Source organism: Pungitius pungitius, chromosome 1, assembly GCF_949316345.1.
Source record: "Pungitius pungitius chromosome 1, fPunPun2.1, whole genome shotgun sequence".
NCBI classification, from domain to species: Eukaryota; Metazoa; Chordata; class Actinopteri; order Perciformes; family Gasterosteidae; genus Pungitius; species Pungitius pungitius.
Genome location: NC_084900.1, coordinates 32,067,489 through 32,095,004, shown reverse-complemented (window position 1 = coordinate 32,095,004; position 27,516 = coordinate 32,067,489). Strand labels below are relative to the sequence as shown.

Genomic DNA, 27,516 nt, shown 5'->3' with positions numbered 1-27,516 from the left:
TCTCATTTCACTCGTGTTGTTTTCAACATTCAGTGAATTAACATATCAGAAAATAAACTATTAGCCATCTAAAGATGTGCTGGAGTAAAGACCTCAGCAGAGAGTGAAGTTTCTCCTTCTCTCTCCTCATGTGTTGTTATCCAGGTTTCTCTGTACTTTGTTGCTGGCTGTGCATACCTTTCAGTGAGCGTTAATGCATGCAAGCATGCCCCACTGGATGGGTCATGACCCCAGATCGCCACCACGCTCATTCAGCAGTTATAGCCAATGACTACACTCCCAGAAGGATAGCGTCCACCCTCCCAACAGGGAACTCCGTTAGCTTCCCGCTTGAGACTGACCTGCTGGTCACACATTGGGCGTTACACTTACAGTTTCTTGATTTGTTTAATGTGTTATTTATAAAAAAAGAATCACTTTGATGTGACTCCGTTAGATTAACTAAAGTTGCTTCTTTGTTTGAATCCCTTTATGAACTTGAGTTGATAAAGTGCTCAGTAAACAAAAAGATACTTGCTCTATGGGTGAAGGAAGAAAAACCAAATAGACATTACAAAAAAAAAAGTTAATTTAACATTTTCAGTGATAAAAGTCAAACAGTCGCATATGAGGGCTTATTCATCACAGGACATACGAGCCTTCTTTTTATTAACTCACTAAAACCGCAGTTAAATCAGCTTTCAAATAATTCCAAATTGATGTGGAGTTGAAACAAATTGATCATGCCAGAATCACACGCTTCATATGAACACAACAACACTGTCACCTGGAGGAAGAACACAGTAGGTACATTTAGGCTTTTCATTTTGTGTCCTGGCGTTGCATTGTTAAGTTAAAACAAGTTTTCAGTCCTTTACAGCTTGTGCGCATCATCCAAAAAAAGTGCATATCCAATCGTCATCAGAAACTGCATACAGTAATTGCTTAAACTACTCTGACATCCATGTAGCCCAAACTTATAAAGCAGAGTCATTTACTGCTGCAAATAGATGTATAGCAGCGTATATGGTCTGTGTGAATTATGGATGAGGAAAAAAAAATCTGTTTCCCAACAATAAAAAAAATAATGAATTGAAATAAGTAAAAAATAAATCACGTGGTCAAAGTGAACATTCGTAGTTATATGAATCATGATGCCTTAACAATTCTGTCCAACAAATATCCTTAAATCTTGTTCTAAATATTTACAGTAACACAAACAGCACACCTTGAAGGCCCCCCTTTCCACCAAGACAAAAAAAAACTTTAAATCTTTAATTTGCTACCAAAGTCCGTATTTGTAAAAAATAAAACTACAATTCCCAGCGTCCCACAGCGACACACAACAACAAACGAGAGGGAGGCAGCAGCTGGGAGAGCAGGAGACACACTGCGTAAAGTGGGGGAAAGAGGGGGGAGAGAAAGAGAGAGATTGGGGGGGAGCTTTTCTTACATAAACGAGGGGGTGCTCCGCCGCAGAGAAGGACGACTGACGGAGAGGAAATCTGCTCCAAATGGCCAAACCGCAGGAGGTGGAGCGCATCGCCAAAAAGCTGGATAAAATGGTGCACGTGAAGGACACGGTGAGTGCAAACACAGTTGCAGCATCCGCAGAAAAAGCACGCGAGCAGGTGATGAGCTCCACAACTGCTGCGAGAACCTTCTGGAAACACGGCGCGATGACCTCGCTGCTCCTACAATTACACATTCCCGGTCTGCCGCTTCAGTTTTTGATGATTTGGGGGAAAACATTTGGCCATAAATCAACGCGGCTATTGGTCAAAAAGCTGCTAATGATATCAGCCGCACCTTGATGCAATTATCCCGTCAACTCACAGCAGAGTTTATCTACTCAACAACTGCTGTAACAAGGATGTAGGCGGATTAACTATAACATTCAAAAACTATGTAGAAAGAAAATGCTAAATATTTCCAAAATCTTATGACACAATTTTGTCGAAAAATGTTACATCTGTTTTTTAATAATTACAACCAAGTGATATTTAACAAATTTAACCCACCAAACTTTGTTTGCAAACATTTTCCAGTGGGTAAAATATGTATTTTACTTCCCTGTGTGTGAAACTTCACTTTTATTTCTCTAAATCTGCCCGGATCCTGACCAACTGTATTGATCACCACATGAATACAAAAACAAATGAGCGTATAAAACTTAATCCTACTGGGGTTGTACTTAACTAAAAGGGATTTAAATGATATATACACACCAGTGGCCACATGCAGCTGCATGGCATCTACACGATTAGGACATTTGTTCAAGGTGTTCATGCTGTGAAATTCAGAATCAAGTCATTCTGTTAAATACTATTTAATTAAAATCCACATATTTAAACATGATTGATATTTGCACATTGATGATAGCATTTTTTTCCTGCATTTTTAAGTCCGCATGCTGTTTTTATTGGACGACTTTGTTGTGCTTTATGAATGATTTCCACATCACAGCAAACAAAGCGCACCATTTTATCCATCGGCGTCCTTTTAAGTTCACCATCAGCCCTTTAGTTAACGTTTGCTTCCAAAGTCCATTTTCTCCCTCCTGAGGGAAGTATGTTGTTCCATCGGCCACAATTAAAAACATTCAAAAGCGACAAACTAGAGGCTGCCCTCCACATCAAATGAAATATAACAAAAGCTATCAAGTAAATTGCTACCTGTATAGTTCTAAGGGTCCTGGTATTTTAATTTCCAAAATGGGCGAGTGACTGTTGAAAGCTTTTCAGACGTAGGCGGCAAGGAATATGTAAGACTGAAGACTGATTTGTTCGATGGGAGTCCACGAAGAATCTGTTCATGAAATGGGCTCTCGTGTGGCAGACGGACTCGTGCTGAGAAGCTAACGTCCGCTGCTTGTTTTTCGGCGACAGGACGGAGCTCTCGACCTGCTGAAGGAACTAAAGGACATGAAGATATCTCTGGAGACCCTGCAGGTAAGCAACTCCACCCCAAGTGCACGCAAAGTCACGACGCAAGTAGCACAGGTTCAGACAAAAGTTTCAAAATTGTGCAAAAACGAAGTTTATGAAGAGCTCCAGGGGTTAATTTAAAAGACAAGCTCCAACATCATTGAAACATTTAATGTAAATCCATCAAGCTCCACAAATGTCAATGTGAAAAGATAAGGCTGTACTGTTTTTTTAAAAATAAAAGTTTTTTCCATCACAAAAAATAGGTAACAAATAGTATAATTTTTATTTCCGGTGCTGTGCAAGTCAGGTCAGAACAACGGCACCTTATTGTGGTGTAACACAGTAGGCTTAGTCAGGAGGATTGGGAGTGCTAAAGATGGACTAACTGAAAATAATGTGATGCCATTCAGAAATGGGTCCCACTGAAGAAATAACAGTTTAATTATTGGTTCACATTGGAAAATTAAACGTTTGGCTCCCTTCTGTAGTCCACCAGAGTTGGGATGTCGGTGAACGCGGTGAGGAAACACAGTTCAGATGAAGAAGTTCAGACTTTGGCCAAAGCTCTCATCAAGTCCTGGAAGAAACTGCTGGGTAAGCGAAAGTGTGCGTCGGGTGATAACGTTCTTCTGTTAATTTCCCATTGAACAGAACTTAAAGTTGTGACGCTTTATTATGTCTAATGTCGCCCTACAAGATGTTCCCAGAGTCCACGATCACATCAAATGTATAGATTTCAGATGTCATTTCAATTTTTCGTTTTTTTTAATAGCAACCAAAATCTTACAATTGACCTTAATGAACTTAAAAAAAACGACGGAAGGGGGTTAAAGTTCACTGATGAGGTGGCAACCCGTCAATCAGAAGGTTGATTGAGAACTTATTATAGCAGCCAGTTGTGGGCTTAGATAGAGAACCCCCGGTTGCAGATGTTTTGACAGGCATTGGTCACTCAATGGTGTCCCCGCCGCTTCTTCTCGTCCACGTGGTTCGTTTGCCGCCCTGCAGACGGTTCAGGGGAGAAGTCGGACGAGAAGGAGAAAAAGAAAGAAGGCTCTCCTGTGAGGCCGTCGTCCACGTCCAAGGAGTCCGGCAGCAGCGAGAAAAGGTCGGCCGCGCAGTGATGGCGTCCCGTTTGGTTACACGTACGGTTGGATGATGATGATGATGATGATGATGATGATAAACCTTCACTTTTTTTCCTAATCTTTCCTTTTAATCCGCAGTATGAAGTCCGTGGAGTCCCTCGGCACACCCACCTCTCCCTCGGTGCCCGCCGCACCCGCCGCGCTTCCCCCCCCCACGACCTCGACCCCTCCCCCTCAGATTGCCTCGTTCCCCCCGGCCCCCGTCACCACCCACGTGGTGCGCAACAAGTGTCGAGAGCTGCTGGTGGCCGCGCTGCAGACGGATGGTGAGAAGATCATTTCATTTAAGCGCAGACCATAATCTTGAGTGTTCACATTTCTACGATCTTTACATTGGCTTTGGTTGATAATTGGACTTCAGGTTGAAATATACAAAGACATTCTAATCTTAGTCCATCTATTCACTGTTCTGGCGGCTTTAAATCATATACCATGATTTAAGATCATATCTTTTTATTTTATAAGTTTATTATGCTCGGTAAATAGATGTTATCTACATCTCTGTGAAATCACGGGGTGGGCAAGATCATGTGATATGGCTTTTAGAGCAACAATTATGGAAGAACGCCGTGAAATGACGTCAAAAAGCTCTGGGAAGTCGGGAAAGAATCGTCATGCTGCAGTAAAGTTCCAATCAACTTCAAGCCAATTCATTCTGCTTTTCTTATTTTTCCTCTTTGACGTTTTTAAAAAAGGTTTCAAATATCTCGTGTGCGTTCGTTTCAGATGACCACAAGACCATCGGTGTCCACTGTGAAAATCTCGCAGCCCAAATTGAAGAGGATATCCTTTTGAGTAATCAACAACACGCAGTAATCTGGGATTTCCCTTTGACGTGAACAGAGCTGGCTACGTAGTTTTTACTCAACAATTCTCTCCCGTCCCGGCTGTTCCTAATGCGCTTTAGTCCTTGACTGCTCCTCGAGCCCACAGATCTTCCAGGAGTTTAAGACGACCGATATCAAGTATAAGACCCGTCTGCGAAGCCGCATCTCCAACCTCAAGGACCAGAAGAATCCCGACCTGCGGCGCAACGTACTGTGTGGGAACATCTCTGCTCGGCGCATCGCCTCCATGACTGCTGAGGTCAGAATGCAGAAGACGGTGTTGAGCTACTGCGTCAATGAGGGCGCGCACGGAAAAAACAAGCTGGTGTGTGTGTGTGTGTGTGTGTGTGTGTGTGCGTGTGTGTGCAGGAGATGGCGAGTGCAGAGCTGAAGCAAAAGAGACAGGATCTGACAAAAGAGTCCATCAGAGAGCATCAGCTGTCCAAGGTCGGTGGCACTGAGACGGACATGTTCATCTGCAGCAAGTGTCATGGAAAGAACTGCTCGTACACACAAGTATGCTGCACACACACACGCACACACACACACACACAGATATCATTTAAATGAAGACAGTTTAAATGACACTACTTAGTTAAGATGTATTGGTTTTTTTTAAAGGTGCAGATCCGCAGTGCTGACGAGCCGATGACCACCTTCGTGCTGTGTAACAACTGTGGCAACAGATGGAAGGTAAAATAGAATAAAAAGTATTAAATAGTATTTCATGTTTAAAAGAACGGCGTTAACTAGGAGGGGAACCGGATGGTAGTCACTACACTTCTCTACAACGCCATCTAGACCCAGTGTGAACATCATGTGACCAGTGCAGAGTGAGCCTGAACAGACTGAACGAAGCTTAGACACACACACACTCTCACTCACTCACTCACTCACTCACTCACTCACACACACAGGGAGTGACTATATCCTTTGCTCAGTTAGACGTATACACAATAAAATCTATATAAATGCTCTGAATTTGGAGGTCAGCACTTTTTAAGGTTAAACTTGCAATGATCGAGTAGATGATAGTGAGCTGATTGTGTGTATATACACATTTAGTTGTTTATGGGAGATGAATTACTGAAGTAAGCAGGGCGAGAAGCTTCAATAAATATCTAAAAGCTGAAGGTTGGAGGTGGCCGTGTGAGGGACACTCTCACCACAAGGTGGCGGCAGAGACCAGGCTCTGATTGGTGCCCTTCCTCTTCCTCCCCCCTTACCTCACTCCTCGCTCTCCACTAATTGGAGACACTGAAGGCTCGTGGGAAGCACTTTAACAATCTGAAACATGGCGTGAGGCTTTAATGTTTAGGCAACAGATGTAATCTGTTATTTTATTTATAAACGAGTGTTCAAAAGTAGTTTTCGTCGTATATAAAAATGAAATCTGTAGTGAAAATCTTGAGCGGGGGGGGGGGGGGGGGGGGGGGAGGCTCATGCTCTGTAAAAGCAAAGTGGTGCTAAAATAACCTAAAGTGCAGCTGATTGGTCTCTGCAATCATGAGCTACAAACGGTACTTGATGCTATTGGTACAATACGCAGGCATGCAAACTTTTAAGGCAATGCATTCAAGATGTATATAAACAAAGGTGGAACTTCATTCTGTGACTTCTTTATAACTTTAATTGGAATTTGCTGCAAAGTAAACTTTAATACAACTTGCGAGTTGATGCATCTTTAAAGGATATCTCTTTTTTTTGTCTTTCTTACAGTTCTGTTGAAGAAGAGAGTTTGAGCGTGTGTGTGTGTGTGTGCGTTTGTGTGTGAGTATTACTCCATCATGAAGCAAACTGACTAAAGTGAATTGACTGTAAAACAATTTATTTAGTTTTCCTTTTTCATGTATATAAAGTGAAAGCTGGTATATATTTAGAGAAGAACATGCTAGCTCATGTTGCGTTTTTGGTTTCATTTGTTTTGCGCACTTAGAAGAATGAATTTCTTGAGCTAGATGAAGCTTTAAGCAATGTTAAAATAACATTTAGGCTTAATGGAAATAGCGGATGTGCCTTTCTTTGCCACAGTATTTTTCCCTTTAAGATTTCTATTAAAGTGGCTCTTGGATTACGATCACTGCGCTTTCTTCTTTTGTGTCTGACTTATTGGGATGACGTCAAAATCCAAACATCTCCCGTGTTTTTTAACAGCTGTATAAACAAAACGAATCCTCTACTCTTTACACTTTAAGTCTGGTTTGACTTCACATCCACTGACTGAAAACAACGCAACCAAACCTTCCGGCGACGTAAATGTGCACTGACACACCCTGCAGTACGCCTCCACGACACTACCACTACCATTAAGGACGTTTAACTGGTAAGGATTCGTTCTTGATGTAATCCTGACGGCCCCATGTGAGAAAAGGAGACCATCATTGTGAAGCTGCTGGGACGATGGAGGGAAGGGAGTCTGGACTGTGGAACCTTGCTTCTTCTCTGAATACTGACAAATTTACAGAAAAAAAAAAGTATTCTCATCTCTACTGACACAATGTAATCTTGGCCACACAGCTGGGCCTGTTTCTCTCTTCACTTGGCTCTCGATCTACTGAAGCGGATGGACGTGTGAAAAAGGGGATCACAATCGACCAAAGAGTTTAAAAAAACGAGGCTGGTGGAGGGAGCACGTTGACAGAGGTGAGAAAACCCAGCACAGAACGTTGTGTTTGTTGTGGAAACACGGCCGAGGGCTTTCCATACATGAGCGGGGATGGATGAGGTGGAGGGGCTCTGTTAGGCGTCTTCCCCCTGGATGGAAAACAGGCCGATAACTGCATTAACTGTTTTTTTTTTTGTTTTTTTTTAAAATTAAGTCTGCCTTTGCATTGCGGCATGTTCAGCTGACCTGTGCATTGGTTCGTCAGGTTGATCAAGGAGTTACTTTCAAAAAAAAAAAAAGACATGGCTCTGTTTTCACTTCTCAGAAAGAATTGTTGTTTGGAAAGGTGTTTCTATGCAGTCACAGAACAAACATTTCTGACAGAAGAGAGATTGCATCAAAAGCTGTGGCGTGAATGAGTAAGGAAAAAGTAAAAAACTTTCATTGTAATTGTTTTCTTTGAATATGAAGTGTGACTATGCCATTAAATATAAATCCATTGAAACAAACGTCTGTATCACCAGTTACTTGCCAATACACACAGCTCTGCTGGTTCCACACTAGAGTATAAACGGATGAATCTTTGTGTGTCTTTGAAGTAGTAAATAAAAAAAGAGCCAGTGTTCATCCTAAAGAAACTACACTACAAAGCTGGGAAAGAAATCGATGGACAGATAAAGTGTGTGTGTGTGTGTGTGTGTGTGTGTGAGAGAGATAGAGAATTACTCCCAAACAAAAACATATCAAGTTACAGTGAACTGTGGAAAAAGACCAGCCAGCCACACACACACACTAGAAATGGACTGTTTCAAAGGAGGTGTGTGTGAGTGTTGGGAGTATCAACACAGAGAGTCAACAGCTAGAAGTGTTTCTGCTCAGTTCATGTTCACTCTGAGTTCAAACTGCGTTCTCACTTCGGAGGAAAAGGCTGCTTAGAACCCTTGTCTATCTAAAAAGGATGCAGGTTAAGATGTTAAAACGAACGGACAAATATCCTATGTGCTGATATGTCTTTATCGGATCTTTTAAACCCCCCCCCCCCCCCTACTCAAAAACACAATTGAAAAAAAAAAATAGTCGTCAAACAACATAATTAGTCTAAAATATTTTATAACTCATTTATCATATCAAAGAAGAGGGTGGCAAGGTGATTGGAGACTTCAGTATGACAACTCATACTGTTACTGAAATAAATACACTGATTCAAACTGAACAAACAACGCTGCTTCTCGTTGTATTCGAAGAGTTTGTATATATATGTGTGTGTGTGTATATATATATATATATACACACACACACATACGTATACTGTACATACATATCTATATATATGTACATATTATATACACAATTAAAATCACAGTTTTAACAAAATATAAAATAAATAACATTAACAATACTAAGATGAATGCAGTCTGGTCAGGACCTCTTTTCTTGAAATGAGTTGTTTTCACACAGACAACTACAAACTTGTGTTTTCTTCAAACTACATTCCCAACAGAGCACTGGGTGTAAGCGTCCCATCTCACATTACATCCTCTTTTTCTATACATCATTTTTATAAATCGTTTTTCATGGATATACATTTTTGTTTTTGAACCCGGGATTCCTCCCCCCACGTCCCCCCCCATTCCTAAAATGAACAACCACAGTTCAGCCCAACAACCTCCTGCAGCCAACCAGGAGCGGGCTTCTGAGTGGGTGACAGACAGTGTTGAGGTCAAAGGTGAGAGGTCACGGAGGCAGAGGTCAGCAGCAGTTGCAGCGGTGCCCAGGTAGGCCACCCTGGTGTGTGTCTGTGTGTGTGTGTGTGTGTAGATTTGCATTACTATACTATACTACTTTTAAAGTTTGATCTTTGTTGAAGAGAGGTCATCTTCTGCGGTCCCTCCCTCCTTTTTTCATATGTCGTTTATCAGACCAGATCGCAAAGATGCTTTGAACCCTCACATCTGAGAGGGTGTTGATCCGCTCGTCAATGATCAAAAAATGAATTAACCAATAGTATAGTAACACAAGTTGTGTGGGTGTGTGCAGGTGTTTGAATGTTTTCCAGTGTCTCGGTGCAGTCCTTGGTGTCGGGTCGGTTGGGGATCGGTAGAGTCATAATATCCAGGAGTCGGGAGGGGCTGGGATTAAACCGAAACCAACAATAATCAACACGGCTAAAAATGTTCCATATAGTTTTCTCTTCAAAAATGGGCCGTCTTGTCTGTTTGTAAATCAGTAGACGGAAGGAAGTGACATCCATCCGGAAAATGGGTCGACTAACGAAGAAAACAAATCCTTCTTTGGTGCTGTGTAAGCGCGCGATGGAGGGAGCGACTGGTGTTTTCCAGTTGAAAAGGGAGGAAAAAAGAAGTAGAGAGAAATTCATCTTTTTTTGTCTTTTGACTTGACCTGTAGGATTCAAAAAGAAAAATCGCCTCTTCACCGGACAACTGAGAGGCGAATAAGTGAAACCCCACCCTGTCCGAGGTGTATCGGTTTCCTGCTAAAATATTTTGATATTATTTTGATCAGTTTTTAATAGGAAAAAAATGGAGTCTTGGAAACAATGCTAAAAGTCGAGGACTTGGAGACGTGGGTCTCTGCAGTAATCAGAGAGCTGTGAGCAGTTGTCTGATCCTTTTTTCTTTTTTTGGGGGGGTGGAAACTGCAGTGTCTGAAAAGGTGGACCGGAACCAGCGGCGCGGGACTAGGACTCGGAGGAGGTACGCGAGCCGCCGCCGCCGCCACCGTGAAGCAGCGACTTGTAGATGCTGGAGGAGAGGAAGCGGGGGTAAGAGTCCCTGTGCATCAACGTGTAGATCTGTAGCTGGGCGTCCTCAAACGACTGAGTGGTCGGGTTCTGCATCTTCTTGTTGATCACCTCTCGGACCCGGGCGTCCAGACTCACCTGGGGAGACATTTCCATATGTACTTTTAATGGAGGAGAGGTGACGACACACACACGGTGGGGGGGGGGGGGGGGGGCGGGGCGGGGCGGGGATGGGCACTTATTGTTTGGCATTGTTTTCGCCGCTGGGGAGGACGGGGGCTTTTAAGAACAGCTGCAGTGGCGTTTGGAGCTCAACTCGCGCTGTACTTTTGTTTATTATCTTCCACACACACACACACACACACACACACACTCAGGGCCCCACAGACAAAGCAGCAGCTGATATTTATAGCGCGACAAGCTGTCTCCTACGTTTTTCTCTCCGCACTTATTTAGGGACGACGCATTCGCACAAAAGAGAGATAGGGGGCCCCCCCTCCCCCACCAAGGTCAGACATGCAGACCGGACGGCCAGGCGTGCATCTTCTTGCGCCAGACCCAACACGTCTGGGTGTCTCGGATGTGCCCGTGTCTATATAAAGCCGCTATTGCCAGAAGTAGACGGGAGCCGCAACTCATAGTTTCCTATAAACACACTGCGCACCCATACGCACGCAGGAAACAAAACTGTACATACAAACACACTTGTGTACACTTGTGATGGAGCCTGACGAGCAATGCCTCCAGCCCTCCAACTAAATGAAGCAGCCACACACACACACACACACACACACAGTCGGATAAAAATAGCAGCAAAGCCGACATTGCTTCCCCTTGTTTCTCCGCAGCGGAGCAACTCGAGCACATCCATTGTGTGGTTGTGTGCGTTTGCCCGGGTCTGTCGGCACCAATAATCACTCGGGCCAATCGGCAGGGAGGTGGGTGTCTGTGTGAAAAAGTTGCCGTGTGTACGTGTTGCCGCATAATTTATTTATCCAAATAAATAGGGGGGGGGGGGGGGGGGGGGGGGGGTCAACCCAGAGCACATTTGCCAGATCTTGCCAAAGAAAACCTTTTCCAAATATTGTTGTTCCAAAACTAAAAGAACTGACCCCAAGCAACGTTTCCTGGTGGTCCCAAAGGGATTAACTTGCAATCACCTCTTGGAATGTCAGCAATGATATACTGTATATAAATACTCTTTAAACGTTGTGTAAATGTCCGGGGGACACCTTTTCTTTCTCTCGATCCAGAGATATAAGGGTCATGCAACATTTAAATCTAGGGTTTAAAAAAAAAAAGTGTTCTGTACACTAACAACGTCTTATTTTGAAGGAAGGTGTTAAAGCAGCTAAATCTCCGAAAACCAGTCCTTCAAAACCTCTTTGTTGCTAATAGAGATTTACTCACCCCCCCCCCCCCCCCCCCCACCTCTTTTGGCGACAGAATGGAGATGTAGTCCTCGTAGATGGAGAGCGCCTTCTCCTCAATGGCGCTCTTGTTGATTTCTTGTTTGAGGTCTTCGCAGGCCAGCCAGAACAGCATGTTCTCCTCGCTGTACTCCGTCCGCAGGAACTCTCGGAAAACATTCCGACCCGCAGGGTTCCTCATCAGCTTGTCGAAAGACTGGGACCACAGGCGGATCTCCTCCGCGGACGGTCTGGGGCTGAGGGGAAAGAGTCATTTCTTCTTTATTCACCGTTGGGTTGTTTAGTGACGGCGCAGTTTAACCCGTCGGCGCCTTTCATCTAGACGTTTCCTATTGCTGTTTTCCTGGTAACCTCTATGTTGTCTCCCTGTCTTTCTGGTTTATGAAGGATACACTATCCTGAAACTTAACAAAGCTTAAACCCTTTCCCCTTAAGGTGTTCCTCGAAAGGCTCGTTGAGGAGAAAAGACCCGATCGACAACCTGAAAAAACAATGACTAATGATCCATCATCCATAACAAAAAAGAATCATTGTTTTTTTTTTTTTGGTGCCGTGACCCAAGCGCCGAAATGTTAATTATTAACTGACTTTAAACCAGACAGGATGGTTGTGCTCGGGCCGGACTCACCAAGATTCACAGTTGGGTCTGGTTTCCATCTTGGTGTCCTGCGAGATTCTCTTCCTCCGCCTCCGCCTCTCCTCTTCGTTCCTGACAACGAGACGGACAGGATGGAAGCCGCTCTCTCTCTCTCACACACACACACACACGCACGCACGCACGCACGCACGCACACACGCACGCACGCCCGCCCGCCCGCCCCCTGAACCACAGCTGACAGAGGAGCTATAGAGCCATAAACGCATGAACAGTCATCTGCGGCGATGTTACGGCCCCGTTTAATGACACCGCCGCTGAGCCCAGTTATGGGAACAGCCGGGCGGAGCAGCAACGCCTTCAGAAGGGAGCTATAAAACAGTGAGATCCCCTGTGGGAACGATGGAGACCGAACCACTGAACGTCTACTGCCGCACCACTGTCCGGGGACTCGTTTAACGGAGAACCGTCCTGTCCCAGGTCGCTGTGTGTGTGTGTGTGTCAGTTTGTGCAGTTGTTTGTTTGAGTTTTAAACAATATTTTGGGAGTATTATGTATAGTACATAATTATGTATAGTATTTATACATAATAAAGCTAAAAAAAAAACTGAAGTATATAAAAGATATTGCTAAATTATAGCAATAGACCTCTGTAGACAACAGATGGGATTTCCCAACACCTTGTACTTTATTGTGTTTTTTTTATGTTATCATACCAGCATATGCTCTGATGTTTGTTCTTCTGAATATAATCCAGTTTGGTCAATGGGAGCATTCACCCTCCAATTCGCCCTCAAAACAGTACTGGGCTTATTTTAGCTCTGGTGGTAATCCCCCAATCATAGATACGCATCAGATTAGGGAATTAGCCACTGCTAGAAATAAGTACCTCATTTCATCTGTAGATTTACCTAAATTTAACTTGAGGATCTAGTTTGAAAGTGTTTTGAAGGTGATGCAATATAAAAGGACAAAAGCCTCAGTAGAGGAAAGCAAAAGATGACATTCAGCACAGCCCGGCAGGACCACTGTACTCGCGCCAGTGTGCATTTGCTTACATAAGGGGTTTGTGTGCTTTGTGTGTATTTGTCTGTATAAATGCAGTGTGTGTGTGTGTCTGTGTGTGTGTGTGTGTGTGTGTGTGTGTGTCTCCTACCACGAGCAGCTGCAACAGCAGCACCAGCAGAAGCAGCAGGCATTGGGCCGCTGGGAATTCTGCGTAGTGGTCATGTGGCCCCGCCCCCCTCCGGTCTCGCTCAGCGCCGAGGTCTCACTGCGACCTCCTCCCATGGCCAGCTCGCCCCCTCGCTCGGCCGGGATTGGACCCGTGTACTGCAAGGACACGGACAGAGAGACAGATGTCAATTTCTTCTTTACTGGTATTTATAGAAGTACTATCCTTTAATTACTGGAGAGAAAAGCACCAGAATCTAAATCTGAAAAATTGGTATTGGTTTTGTTCATAAAAATTGTCTTTGGTGGAAGAGACAGAACTGGAGAAGAAAGAGAGTTTTGTCATATTTCAGGGACTTGAGGGTGCACACGTTTCTTTTTGAGAAACTTGCTCGTTTAGATGAACACACTTTTTTAAACAGAAATTGGGTGGAAAAAGAAAAAGACAAAAGGTCATGTGATGTGAGACGGTGAGAAAAGGGGGAATGAATGCATGGGGTGGCAAAAGGGAGATAAGGGGGCAGACATGTTGAAAGATGGCAAGATTGTGGATTACACAAGAGAGAGAGGAAGAGGGAAACAAGAGATTTACACATTTAGAGAGGTCATAGAGGAAGAGAGAAACACCAGGAAGAATAGAGGAAGTGAAAGAGAGCGGGTATGAAGACAGAGCGGGCAATGTGATGCATCATGTGATTGGGCTGTGATCACACACACACACACACACACACACACAGACCTCAATTTTGGGTTCTGGGCTAAAGGCAGCAAGCTTTTTGGATCGTTGAATTGATGATGTTTAAATACAGTTCTTTTTTACATATATTTAAAGCTGCCTCGGAGTCCAAAGAATGTTTGTGGGACGAATGGGCCAGAGCGACCCGAGAGGTAGCAGGTATTCACACATGCAAGATATAAAAAGGTGACACCCATACGCCATCAGACGCCGCCATCATCATCATCACATTGGGAGCTTTTGTTATTTCTCTGTTTCTCTAAAATAGTGAAATTACAGCTCAGCTAACATTAGCCTCCAGCTGTCAACTGGCTGTGTGTGCGTCTCTGAAATGGGCAGCTGATCTGTGTGTGTTTGTGTGTATACGTGCGCTCTTGATGCCAACACGGAGAGCGGGTGAAAGTGGCAGAATGGTCATGCCGGTAACATTGCGGATAAGCGAGTGAATGCGGTAGCCTGCGACCTCTTGGCGATCCGCTGCCTGTGTTGGCAGACTGGTCGAGCAACAACAAGAACCAAAAGCTTCTATCGGCCACCGCTCCGCCATTCAAAGATAGCGAGTCCGTTTGAAAGAGAAACCCATATTCCTGAAAAATGTTAAACCAGTTGTAGCTGCAGAGATCCTTTCACGCCTTTACAGATGTTTCCTGTATGATTCTGGTTTCCTGGGTAAAGCACTTTGAGGCCTGCAGTACTTTGTTTGGCCACACGGAGCAACTTGACAGCGTGGCCAACACACCTCCGCGAGGTCACCTTAACGTTGCCTTACAAATACGGAGTTGGTTGGCATTTCTCTCTGTTAATGTGTTGGAGAAAAACAACCAGCTGCTGAAACCAACACACCACACACACACACACACACACACCTTTAGAAACACACCCACACACTAGCCACTGTTTACCTGCACTGCCAGAGCAAAGACAGGAACACTCCCTTCCGCTTTATTACGGGGGATGTTGTATAACACAGAACTATCATGTTTCTCCATTTGTGCGCGTGGATGAGAGCAAAAGGCAAGTCTGTATGAAAGGTGTGTGTGTGTGTTCATCGGATATGATGACTGAGAACGCTAAAGCTCATTATCATTGGAGTTTAGAAAGGAGAAAGCAGAAAAAAAGGGCTACTGAGAGAAGGACATGAAGAAAGAGAGAGGCTAATGTCTACAGTTCCTTCTGAGCAGATGTCTCACTTCCTCTTGCTCCACATGAATTTCAGTTCACGTGTGAGTGTGTGTGTGTGTTTAACAGGATTTGGGTCGGAGTGTTAATCTGATTAAACTGGATGACATTAAAATGCCGAGAAACCAAACACACACACGGCAGTTCACTTCCTACTCATCTTAACTCCCCCTTCTGTAATGTGTTTTTAAACCCGATTTGCCGATGGAGAAGTTGACACAGCACACATGTCGTTTTTTCCCTGCTGCACGACGCGTACAGGCCCAAAATAAATGAAAAGGGACCAGTTGGGTCTGCAAACGCCTCAGCACAGGCTGAGACGCCGAGACTCTCCTTCACATCGCCGGGGCTGCACAATCGGTCAAATGCAAGTTCGAGATGACCATTTCCACAATGAAATGAAGAGGATCGATTGAATGCCGTGCTCGTAGAGACGCCCCGCCTAAAGGACGGCGGGCCACTAGGGGACGATGGAGAGGTTGTGTGATGTGCAGAGTGGAACAGCAGCATACTGTACTTTATCTATTTGGCCTCTTTTTGGGCACAGAGACTGTTAAAATCCACTGAATTCAGATCAACGAGACCTTAACGTTTTCGTCTTATTTCAGATCTAAAGATCTTTGCTGCAACCATTGCACAGGCAATAAGTCCCAGTCTCTTTTGGACGCATTTCATTTCATTAGCAGGAAGGTAGCACAACAGTAAGTTTGTGTGTGAAAGTGCATACAAATATTTTGTCTCTAAAATCAATCAATTCGCGTGTTGCTCAAAGTAATTGTGATTATCATTTTGGCAATAAATCAGTGAAAGCAAGCAACATCGGATCTTCTTTGCTACTATTAATGTATAAACGAGCAAATACATGCTGTATATGTGCATGTCCTTTGAAAATCCATCCGTCAACTGCTCCTCTCTTTTGTGCTGCACGCCGTTGCTGCAGGCTTTGGCCGCACAGATGGACTCACACACCGTGCCAATAAAGCCAGATGACATTTAAATTCAGAGAGAGGCACTGTGGGGCAGTTTGTCTACCACTACACACTCATATATACACACACAAACACACACACACACACACACACAGTCATCTGTACCTGCCAGCAAGGTTTAAGTAATTCAACAACTCATTTTGAGATTACTGCTCTGTAATCTCACCACTTGATCAGGGTCAGTTGGTCCAACTAAGTTTTTCCTCTAGAGCCTCGATCACAGAACATGAATCACATAATCGATGGAATGGATGCTCGGGACAGAAATGTGACCAGGAGGGCGCCGCTACAAGTTAAACATAAACCAGCCGCCTGTTAACCTGAAGACACCTCGGATGGAGCAGAGCTTGGACGCGTGACGCCACCAGCGGATTCGCGGCAGGGAGGGAGGGAGGGAGGGAGGGAGGCGGCTGAGGACAGGGCGAGCATGTGGGCGGGCTCCGCGAGCCCAGAGGACCCCGGGCGCGTTCAATCGGGACGACGTCCCGTCCCTCGGCGCGGCCTGCAAGGCGGCGGGAGGGGCGTTCACGGCATCGCCGCGGGCGCCATATACGGGGAAAAGGAAGTCACACATGCAACCCTGCAGACGACTACTGCATCAACTGATGGGGGTTTTTTTTGGGAGGGGAGGGGGGGGGGTTACTTCTGCCGCTGGTCTGGACTGGTGTGTGTTTGAGGATTAATATTTGACATTAGAGAAGGCTAAATTGGAAGAGTTTTGTTAACCGTAGCATATTTTCTGCTGAATCCCCGAGGGCAGAGTTCACTCTGTGCCGGGTCCTGGAGGACACAGGACGCACTGGGGAGGAAAGGAAGGGACTCGCCACAATGTTTCCACCGCCAAAATAAATGGAGAGCGTTACATCCAACTGTAACCCTAGTGGGGTTTAGCTCTCTGCTCTGCACCCTTGTGTCGTTCTCCTGCGTCCGCCGGTGGGACGCTGCTTGCTCGCGATCACCTCGCTCATCGTGAGGCGGTTGTGGTACCACCGCGAGCGTGAGAGCGCGCGCACACACACGCACACACACACACACACACACACACGCACGCACACACACGCACACACACACGCGTGTTTATTGTCCTCGACCGTGTTTGCTCGGTGCGTCTGTGTTGGTGTCCGTGGGTTCGTCTGAAGGTTTCTGCAGTTGTGTAATGTGATTTGTTCCATGCACACTCGAGTGACACATTTAACTGCCGACATGCAGTTGTTTACAGTGTTCAGCTGTATGACTTCAAACACCTCACCTCATATGTCATCCTCCTCAATAAAGATCTTTTCTTTAATACACACTGGATAATCATTTTTCCTTGACTCAAGCCACACTGCTTTTTTTTGGGGGAATATTGACAGGCAGCATGCATCCCACCCCGCTACCTCTTAAGGCATCTTACCTCACAGCTGGAAGAGAGAGGGAGACACATGTTTTCCAAACCACCTGCCATGTTCTCTCACGTTTTCTATTATTTATATCATTGGATTGGAAGAACATATCTAACACATGCAGGCACAAGTCTCTCAGCCTTTGCCTCACCAGAACCATATTCTGAGCAGTAGAAATAACCGCACAAAGTGATCCGTTGCGACATCGAGGACAACCACAGCCGCATGAAACTTGAAGACCACAAACTATGAGCCCCCCCCCTGTATTTCTGAGCAGTTTCCAAAACAAAGATTGGTTTATACCAATCCCCCAGCGTGGACTTTTCTAAGCTGTTCCTCCAGGGCTTGGTGTCTTAACCTCAGATCCGGTGGGTAAGAACAAAAATGAAATATGGCGAAGAGGAGCTTTGCTAAGCTCCTGCCCTGACACGTTAAACACTGCTGAAGCTTTGCTAATGCAATGCTTAAATCCACTGTTTAACACACACACACACTATGCTCCCAATCTGTCTATCTACTTTTTTAGAAAATCACACACACTTTTGCTTTCACACTACTCCCTTTTACACACACACACACACACACACACACAGATTCAAAGTTTGTCACCAGAGGGCTGCGCCGACAAGCTCCAAAATTCTTCTCATCTAACCTTCTATGGACATGCTGAGCCACACACACACACACACACACACACACAGACACACAATCGAGCTACAACTGCTCACATGTACATGCAAAGTTACAATACACAAAGACACTGTGATCGCAGCGGCATACACGTGTCCACGTGTAGTCGTGCCACGACGCGGTGACCTTATTGCGTTGGGCTCCCATTTACAAAAAGAATCCGCCTTAGCCGAACAAGACGATCATTACATCCTCTATAAGACACTTTTAACACAATCAATGTCCAAAAGGAGCCAAAAGAAACGTACAAAAGGCACTCAGTGTGACTAATATGACCCGATGCCACATTCAGTGCCTTCATTGTCATGAGGGTGGAAGCAGACGAATCATAAGAGAACTCTTATCATTTGGGTGAACTGCTCCTTTGAAACCATCAGTAAACATCTGGCCAAACAGTTAACTTCAAGACTCAATCATTACTGGAATTAAGTACAAATGGCCTACTTCTAGTGCCGTTTTTATGTAGAGGAGTACTTCTATGTTTGATGCAATCACCCTGGGGTTTAACAAATCTGGGCCATTTGTTTTAGACCAAAAAAAAGGTTTCCAAACGCGACTGAAAATAGTTGTTTAATGAAAGTCCTGGAAAAAGAGTGGAAAAATACATTAAAACCAAACAAGTGATGTATTGTAGAGCTGCCTAATCAGACGTTGGAGCATCCAAATTTCCCTCTTGGCATCCGAAAGTCAAGTTTCATTGCTTTAGGAAATTGGCAGATTAAAAAAAAAAAGGGTTTGTGTTTAACTGAATTTTGAAATTGTTACTGTGTTATTTCCCAGTTTTTAGTTTATTATTAGTGTAAATAGCAGCTGCAATGGCCTCATTTTAAACCAGAGTGAACTAAAGCAAGTCGATGCCTGAAAAGGGGGGGAAAACCGCATGAAACTTTCTCATTTGGGAAAATTCAGGTCATCTATCAGTCATCTATCAGTCAAAAAAAGGCAAACTGCATTTCCCCAAGATGTCTCACTTCAGGAACCGAGACAAAGCGTCTTGCTTAAAGCTCGATGACTACACGTTTTCAGGTTCATCTCGCGCAATGTTGAAAGAGTTTCTCCACCAAAGACAACGAGAGAACACCCTGAATAACCAACACGGCCGTCCTCCCCCATCATCAGGGGGGGGGAATCCAAACCACCAACGCTGGTACCGCCTTGCTCCACAGCCTTTCAAGGGTGTCAAAAAAAGCAAATAACCGAGCCTCGTCGAGTAAGCGGCACATTGAACCAGCAGCAACACAGACGCCATTCAGCGGCAAAAGGCTCACCGGGGGGGAGTCGATTCAATGGCAGAACCAGGACGGACGAGCGGATGAAAAAAAACTGGCCGGGTTCTTCTTTTTGTTCTGTTTTCTTGCACTCTTTTGCTGAAAGCTGCAAAAGTTTCCATCAATCAACACGCATTCACTCCAGCAAGAAGAGTAAGACAGACGGAAGACGGTCCAAATGCAACAGGAAAAGAGAGAGAGAGAGAGAGAGAGAGAGAGAGAGGGGCAGGAAACTGGGTCGGAGGTATTGTGACACACGTGGCTTCTTGGTTTCTTTCTGAAACTTGATGAATCAGACGTGGTGTCTCCACACACACGCACGCACGCACGCCCACGCACGCACGACAACCTGACCCGGGGACTGCAAGGGCCCATTCATGCCGAGGCGGCTTTAAAAAAGGGAAGAAATGCTGCCAAAAACCCGACATTTACATTCCTCCTGCCGCCAACATTGGACACCTTCCGGAGTCCGGTCTGGACTTGTCAACGACTCGCTTTCGCTAGATCACAAAACGTATCGAATGTGACTCCTGTATCTCCTGCATCCTCTGAGGGGAAGGAGACGATGCTTGCAGGACTGCTCGGAAAAGGCGAAGTGGAGGTGAACATTGGCGTCTCAAACCCCCCCCCCCCCCGTCCTGTGTGTGAATACTTTTTGCCAGCGGGTGTGGGTTGTCTGTTTGGACACCCACATTTCAAAAGATGGTAATACTTCCTGCTGCAGCGCAGGGGTGTAACGGTACGCTGAAGTCACGGGGAGAGGCGGTTTGAATTACACAACCAATAACAACGTGGCCTGAAGGCTGCATGCGCGCGCCGCAACGCAATTCCCCGCCAGAACACTAGGTGGAGTAACGGTTTTTGATGAAGACCACCCATTTGTGTGTGGAAGTCGTTGGTTTGTTTATTTATTTATTTGTCTTTTTTGCCCCGTACATCGCCCACTGCTGCTATTCATTGCTTTTTTTTTTTTCTGCGGACATATTTCGGACATCACCCCTTGACTGGCAAAAATCTCCCTCCATGGATTGGACGCCATCCGCGCGTCCTTATAGTCCGCCAACGACGGGTTGCGCGAGTGGTCATATTTACATGACATTACATGTCATTTAGCTGACGCTTTTATCCAAAGCGACTTACAATAAGTGCATTTCCACGTAGAGATACAAACTCAGAAGAACAAGTAACAAGAGAGTACAATATTTACAGAGAGAGAGAGAGAGAAAGACGAGGAGTTAATAGGGAATTCATTTTGAGGAAGGCGGAGGGACGATTAAAGAAAGAGAGGGAGGGATAAAAGAGAGAGAAAGTGGGTGAGAGGGAGATAATGAAAGACAAAACGTTGTGGAAGGAAAGGGAGGAATGGGGGAGAGTGAGATAAGACAATGAGTTACGGAGAGATTGAAAGAAGAAGACAGAAGGAGGACTTGGAAAACCCAAGAGAGGGGACAGAGAAGGACGAGCAGATAGGAGACACTTTGTCCTTTGACAAGTTTACAACCCGAGCTGTACGTTAGTCCTGTTTAAGCCGCCCAATCTTTAGCACAAGAACCAAATGAGTATTAAATAAAAGATCGGGTAGTGAGTCATGTGTGTTTTTGTTCCTGTGAGCCAATTGATGATAAAACATGACATTTGATCAGTTCATAAAACTCACATACTTGCCGTTACTTGAATTTTCAGGCTGCATCAGTAATTGTACAGCCTATTATTGCTCTTTTTGCCATTGGCCGGTTTCTTTTTAGAGCAGAGAGATGTTTTTTTGTTAGTTACGAAAACATTTGCCAGACAGGTAAACAAGGAAACGTTGTGAGACATAAAGAGAGGGTTTACCAGTGCGTCCGTCATGTCGCGAGGGCGGGCCGCCGGTTAGTGTGTGAGGCGTCAGCGATGTTAGCAGGCCGGACACATGCATGTCATCCCCCTTTCTGCCTCGGACCTCTCCTTCACAGACACACACACACACACACACACACACGCGCACACAGACGCACGCAGAATGCACAAATGAACGTGCAAGTGCAAAAACATACAGTCACTCCCAAAATATGTGTGAAATCCCAAAAGAAAAAGGCAGACACGGAACAAATAACAAAACGCACAAAAAAAAAAAAAAAACAGGGTACCATACATCAAGCCATAGAAACATGAACGATGGACACAAGCCATTGAACACACACACACACACACAGGAAAAGGAGAAAAGAAGCCATAGTGAGTGTGTGAAGCGATTGTTCACCGGTCACCTTAAGGACAGAAGATCCTCTGAGGAAGGCACACTGTCATAAATCACAGGTCCTACGTTCAAAGGCTCAGTGAAAGAAAACGGGAACCAGCGAGTGTCTTTCTGACACACAACACGATTCCGTAAAGAGCCTCGCAAGGTCTCTATCTTGCCAGATGTTGGAGGGTCACTGCTATTCCCATCAAAGATGCCGCGCGTTACATCGACTCATTAATACTCCATTTAGTGGTCTGATATCAACCGTAAATCAGGGGCCTCCTGGATATGTGAAAATCCAACAGATTGCGTCAGGCCTCGTACTGACTTTATCCAGCCAAAATGAACCACTGATATCGGATCACCATTCGGTTTAGGCGGATAAACTGGAGTGAAAAAAATATATATCTCAAATATATCAACGCGCGCTGCACCTGACGGAGACCCTGCTGTTTTTTTCCCCACAATGAAACTTTTTTTTTTGTCGCTGTTCAGAGACGCCATCTGTGACAACTGGGGGCTTCGGAATTTGCAGATGGACATTTCATAGGGCAAATTATTCCAAGGTGGAAATAATTGAAATATTTTGCAGCCGGTTATCGAATGATCTACAGCCTCAGGAAAAGCAAATAACTTTTTGTTGAGTGATTATTATTATATTATTATAATTATTATTATGAGAGGAACAGCGTTGTCCTCCATGAAACTCTCTGACCTCTTTATTAAATCCACTTGGTGAACTCAACAATGGGTGGTGGTCAAACGTTTCCGGACAAACACTTGACATTTAGGAGAATTTTTTTTTTTTTTTTTTTTTTCATCTAACGTCGGCGAATGGGAACTATGATCAAAGAGTGACACGCTGTCCCACAGACGAGACAAAACACAAACATGTGAGACAGAAACAGATAATCAACACTTTGAATGGAGCAAGACAAAAAAAAATGTGAGCAAGAGAGAGACTGAAGGAAAAGAAGCCAAACTTAAACAAAAAAAAAGAGGAAATATGCAACAGACACAATGAAGAAAGAGGATGTGTGAACCAACCGGCAACGCAATCATAAAAATTTTTTTTAAAAAAAAGAAGATCTCTAGACCTCTGACCGTGTGTTTGTTAATGTCAGGGTTGGTACCCTAAAATCAGCCAAAGACTCATTTTATTTAGAGCCGATTCTGTTGATTTGATTTACATGGTCAGGTAGAATACAACTATTTTTGAGTCCAATAACAAAAGATCACAATCAAATCTGCCTGGGATTTCTGAGAGTATTTTTTCGTTTAATCCAACTTTTCTCCTTCGTCTTGATTGGTCACCAGAGGCAAAAAAAAAAAAAAGCTTTGCATAACGCAACACACTCATTTGTGCCTTTCTGGACCACAGCAGACACCTATACGAGCGGAAATATGAATCATAAGTCCCAATTGGAACTTTGAAGTCGTACTTCATACCAACGTTGTGTTGTTACAAGAGAAGGTAAACAACAAGACTGCTACTGGCCTGCTGTGGGAGAAGCATGTGGCCGTTTATACATAAACATGCCATTGAGTACAGCAAGGTCACTATGAACTCACAAAACACAAACACGCTGTAGGAAAAGTCAAGAATCTCACAGCGATTACTTTGTCTGAACTTTCCCAAATGTCAGCTGATAGGGCGCTATAATCAAATACAAAAATGTACGTTGGATTGTGAAGAAAAGAAAGAAAAAAAGAAAAACAAAAAAAAGGCTCCGTGCCTCGCAATGCAGCGAACGACGGGGGGGGGGTCATAACTCAACGGACGTCAGGTGAAGCAGAACGGGGGAATAAATCAGCAACGACCGCAGCCACTTGGCCAGAGAGAGAGAGAGAGAGAGAGAGAGAGAGAGAGAGCTACGTCATGTGAACAAACCGCGTGGAATGGAGACAAAAAACACCAAAGTGATGGGGGGGAGAGGGGGGGGGGGGGAAGTACAGCACACGCCGTCTTGTGACTTTTGCCCTTTTTTTTAATAAAGCAATTACCTTCAAAACCACAACTAGAGCACGTAGAGCCACCGGGATCCCTCCATGCCGCAAAATGAGAAGGAAGAAGGAAACAGAACGACGTGAATAAAAAATAAAAACAGGACGTTTGACTAAAGGTTCAGGGAAATAACGTGCAGAAACCTGGACCATACTCGTCTTATTTGGACAAGCAGCCCCTCGGGGGGCTCCTCAAGCGTTAAATAGCCAATAGTGAAATCTGTCTTCAAAGCACAAAACGCACAAACCCAGCCGTAATGTTTTCTTCCTCTCAACCCGAGCAGAGAGCTCGTCTTGAGGTTGCAAAATGATTTGGAGAGCAGAAAATGAAAATAATAAATTACAGATGCGTTGTGTGTGTGTGTGTGTGTGTGTGGTTTAAAGTAACGTTACTATGATGTAATCTCATAAAAAGTAGTTTTGGTGAGAGCGTTGAGTTGAGCACAGTGGTTTGAAGGAGATGTTTTCACAAAGACATGAATACATGGAGAGGGAATTTCGACCCGTTATGAAACTGCTTTTTATCATGAAAACTGAAAAATAAAAAGGATGACATTTAGAATTCCATGGTTTACACTTAGCGGTTGAAAGGATTTTTTTTAAAAAAGAAAAGAAAAATAGTACAGAGCCTCGTATGATCAAACAACAAATGGATCTGTGTCCGACAACATGGACCATAAATGGCCTGGGATTAGTATTTATGGTAAAAAAATAGATTAAAAAAAAGAAAAGAACGCTGCCTTTTTTCTTTTGTGCTCATTCAATCCGATAGTTGGTACAATCTGAACTACCACTACAGGCCAGGTTGATTTCCTCATTTGGTTTATTCCGGGATTCCGCCGGTGAGTTTTGCAATGAATGCTTACAACAGGGAAGTCCTTTTGGTCTCCAAGCCCATCCCCACCCCCACCCCCCCCCCAGATCGACAGCAACAGTCAGCCGTCGCTCAAAGCTTTGGCCTGCGATGCATGTGGCGTCACCTCAACCAGCAGGAGGTCTGCTTTGTACATGTTCTCTCTCTCTCTCTCTCTCTATCGGAGCTTCTTCTTGCACGAAATGTGTCCCAATGGATGTTGTTTGTACGCCTCGATTGGAGCTGCTGCTCTGAGGGTCTCCTCTCCCCACCTCCCCCTTGTGTGTGTGTGTGTGTGTGTGTTTGTTGACGTAGCACAAAGTCACAGCTGCGCATTACACAGCATCTCTGAGTTCAGATAAGAGCCCCCCCAGTGCGTTAACGCAGCCCGCCGAGGCTTCCTCTCCGTCCCGTTGGGCCCTCGCCGCGACACGCGTTGCCGTACGCCGCGACACAGGCCAACGGCCCTCGGGGAGCCATGACAGACCTCCGTCGCCCTCGCTCCAGGCGGATGGCGCTGGGCCGCAACTCGTAAGTTTTACAGGCCAGTTTAAAAAAAAAGTGTTATTGAAGAAGATGCATCCTCCAAAAAGGGTTGGTGTGTTTTTGCAAGTTTGTAATTCAGAGTTGTGAAAATAAAACAATCATTAAAAGAAATGGAAATTGAAAGAACGCATCAACCAATAGCAGAATAAATCAGGTCCAGCCCAAGTTGTTGTGGATGAAGCACCAGGAGCTGATCATCTACGAGACTAATGACGTACTGAGGAAACATCTCGGTGAGTAACTAACAATTAGTTTGTTCAGATTCAGAAAAACTCATTCAGGAAAATTCAGAAAAAATAACATTAGCAATAACCGCATCAGGAATCAGGAATCCTAGCTTATTGCTAATGTTATTTTTTCTGAATTTTCCTGATTCCTGATTCCAATAAGCGCATCCATCCATAATGGACGAAGTTGCAAAAACACTAATACCCACAATAAAACCCATTTGTTCACGTCTTTCAGGTTGGCCAGTAATTATTGTAAATATAGAGCAGACGCATTGCAAAAAGTGGCGGCCTCAAAGAAGAAACGTTTTGGTGGACACCGCCGCTGAAGTCAAGTCGATCACCTGGCCAGGAACCCTTTGCAGGTAGAACCCAACACAAGAAAGAACCTCCATTCAAAATATCCACCAAAACACTGCAATGCACAGTGGGCCAAGAATGATATAAAAAAAGAAGAAGACTGGGATAGCCAAAATATATAAAATATAGCTTGTTCACATGTAAGCTGATGAAGACAACCCGCTGGTTAACAGAAAAAAGAAAAGGGGTCAAAGTAAACTCAAGGTGGAAATACACGGAGATTGTCAATTCACTGAGCTAGTTAGATATTTGTCACGGCTGACCTGTGTTGTCTATGAACCCTGAACGCACCACGGTTATCAACAGCACGAACGTGAAGCTTTTTAAACTCAACTTTCACGACATCAACCGAAACAAAATACACGAAAACCAAGAACACTTCAATAGCGCCAGAAAAACCCCGTTAGAATACGTCCTTGTTTTTCAGAATCAACGGAAACATATTACAGTGAAACACCGTTAAAAATAATAGACTCGTTCTTCTCTTTTTCTTTTTTTTTTGTCTTGCCCGCTTCCCGTTCGTGAGAGAAGGACTCAAGGAGGTAAGGTGAGGAACGGAGGGAGGTAAGGAATCACGGAGACCGACCTTTACCTCAACGCCGCGGAGCGAGAGAAAGAGAGAAAAAAAAAGAAAAGCTGCCGCCGATTGGGGACGAGGGAAGGGGAAATTAACCTGGACCCCCCCCCCCCCCCCCTCACCTCTCCTCTCTCTCCCCTTCCTCCCCCCCCCTCCGCCTTCAAGCTCCTCTCCGCAGCCGATCGGATACTCACAATCTTGGCATTAATAAGGTCCGGAGGGCGGTATCCGCTGCTCTTTCGGAGGCACATCCGTGTGTGTGTGTGTGTGTGTTTTTTTTTTTGTTGCTCTGCGGCTCCGCGGCGGAGGGTGTGTGGAGTGGGAGGAGGGAGGAGGGAGGGGGGCGGGGGGGTGGGGGTGTTCCGGGGTGTGTGCGTGGATTTCTTTTTTATTTATTTTTCAAAATATCCTGCCGCCGCTGTATCGGAAGAAGAAGGAGTCCGCCTCCCCCCCCTTTCTGCTGCTCTGCCTCCTGCTCGGGTTTTTCCCACAGCAAGAGAGAGAGAGAGAGAAAGAGAGAGAGAGAGAGAAAGAGAGAGAGAGAGAGAAAGAGAGAGAGAGAGAAAGAGAGAGAGAGAGAGAAAGTGATAGAGGGACGTAAGGAAAGAGCGTGTGTTTGAGGGCGGGAGAGCCGGCAGAGCGCATGCGCGGACTCACGCCCATCGAAGACCCGGAGTTTTCTATAAAACAAAAAACTTTATATACCCAAGGCTATACATTAACTTTTATCTGTTAGACATCGTAGTAATCGCTGCATACAACGCATGCACTCTTTCACCAATGCTTTACCTTACGATACCTTACAATACTTTACTTTACCAATTACCTACACCATTGTGTCATTTTCTTTTTGTGTTGAGTGTTGTGCAGTAGAGCTCTGGCGTGTGAAAGCTTCGCGTGGTGTGAGCGGACCAGGAGCAACGGCAGGGGGCGCCATACACCAAGCGGAGCGAACGTGAGAGACGACGGGATGATGATGATAATAAGACAAATATACTAAAAAGACCGTCTAAGCATTTGATTTCGAATTGGT

The 27,516-nt window shown here is 44.8% G+C and overlaps 2 protein-coding genes across 6 annotated transcripts; one reads left to right on the top strand and one right to left on the bottom strand.

The window, feature by feature from the left end:
* Positions 1–1,304: 1,304 nt before the first annotated feature.
* Positions 1,305–6,907, top strand: tcea2 (transcription elongation factor A (SII), 2). The gene is made up of 10 exons (XM_062565151.1): positions 1,305–1,562; positions 2,868–2,930; positions 3,398–3,503; positions 3,918–4,017; positions 4,136–4,323; positions 4,784–4,841; positions 4,990–5,143; positions 5,254–5,400; positions 5,506–5,577; positions 6,604–6,907. The coding sequence occupies exons 1-10, from the start codon at positions 1,494–1,496 to the stop codon at positions 6,610–6,612; spliced, it is 966 nt and encodes a 321-aa protein (XP_062421135.1). The 5' UTR covers positions 1,305–1,493; the 3' UTR covers positions 6,613–6,907.
* A 1,659-nt stretch (positions 6,908–8,566) lies between these two features.
* Positions 8,567–26,820, bottom strand: rgs19 (regulator of G protein signaling 19). 5 transcript variants are annotated; one of them, XM_037480241.2, is made up of 6 exons: positions 26,678–26,813; positions 21,529–21,639; positions 13,432–13,607; positions 12,309–12,389; positions 11,682–11,916; positions 8,568–10,388 (listed from the first exon to the last, which is right to left on the bottom strand). In XM_037480241.2, the coding sequence occupies exons 2-6, from the start codon at positions 21,541–21,543 to the stop codon at positions 10,188–10,190; spliced, it is 708 nt and encodes a 235-aa protein (XP_037336138.2). In that variant the 5' UTR covers positions 21,544–21,639; positions 26,678–26,813; the 3' UTR covers positions 8,568–10,187. The 5 variants fall into 5 exon arrangements, with proteins under 5 accessions (XP_037336137.2, XP_062421130.1, XP_037336138.2 ...); XM_037480243.2 differs by having other exon boundaries at positions 21,529–21,636; positions 26,678–26,696; XM_037480240.2 differs by lacking the exon at positions 21,529–21,639 and having other exon boundaries at positions 8,567–10,388; positions 26,678–26,820.
* Between the last annotated feature and the right edge of the window lie 696 nt (positions 26,821–27,516).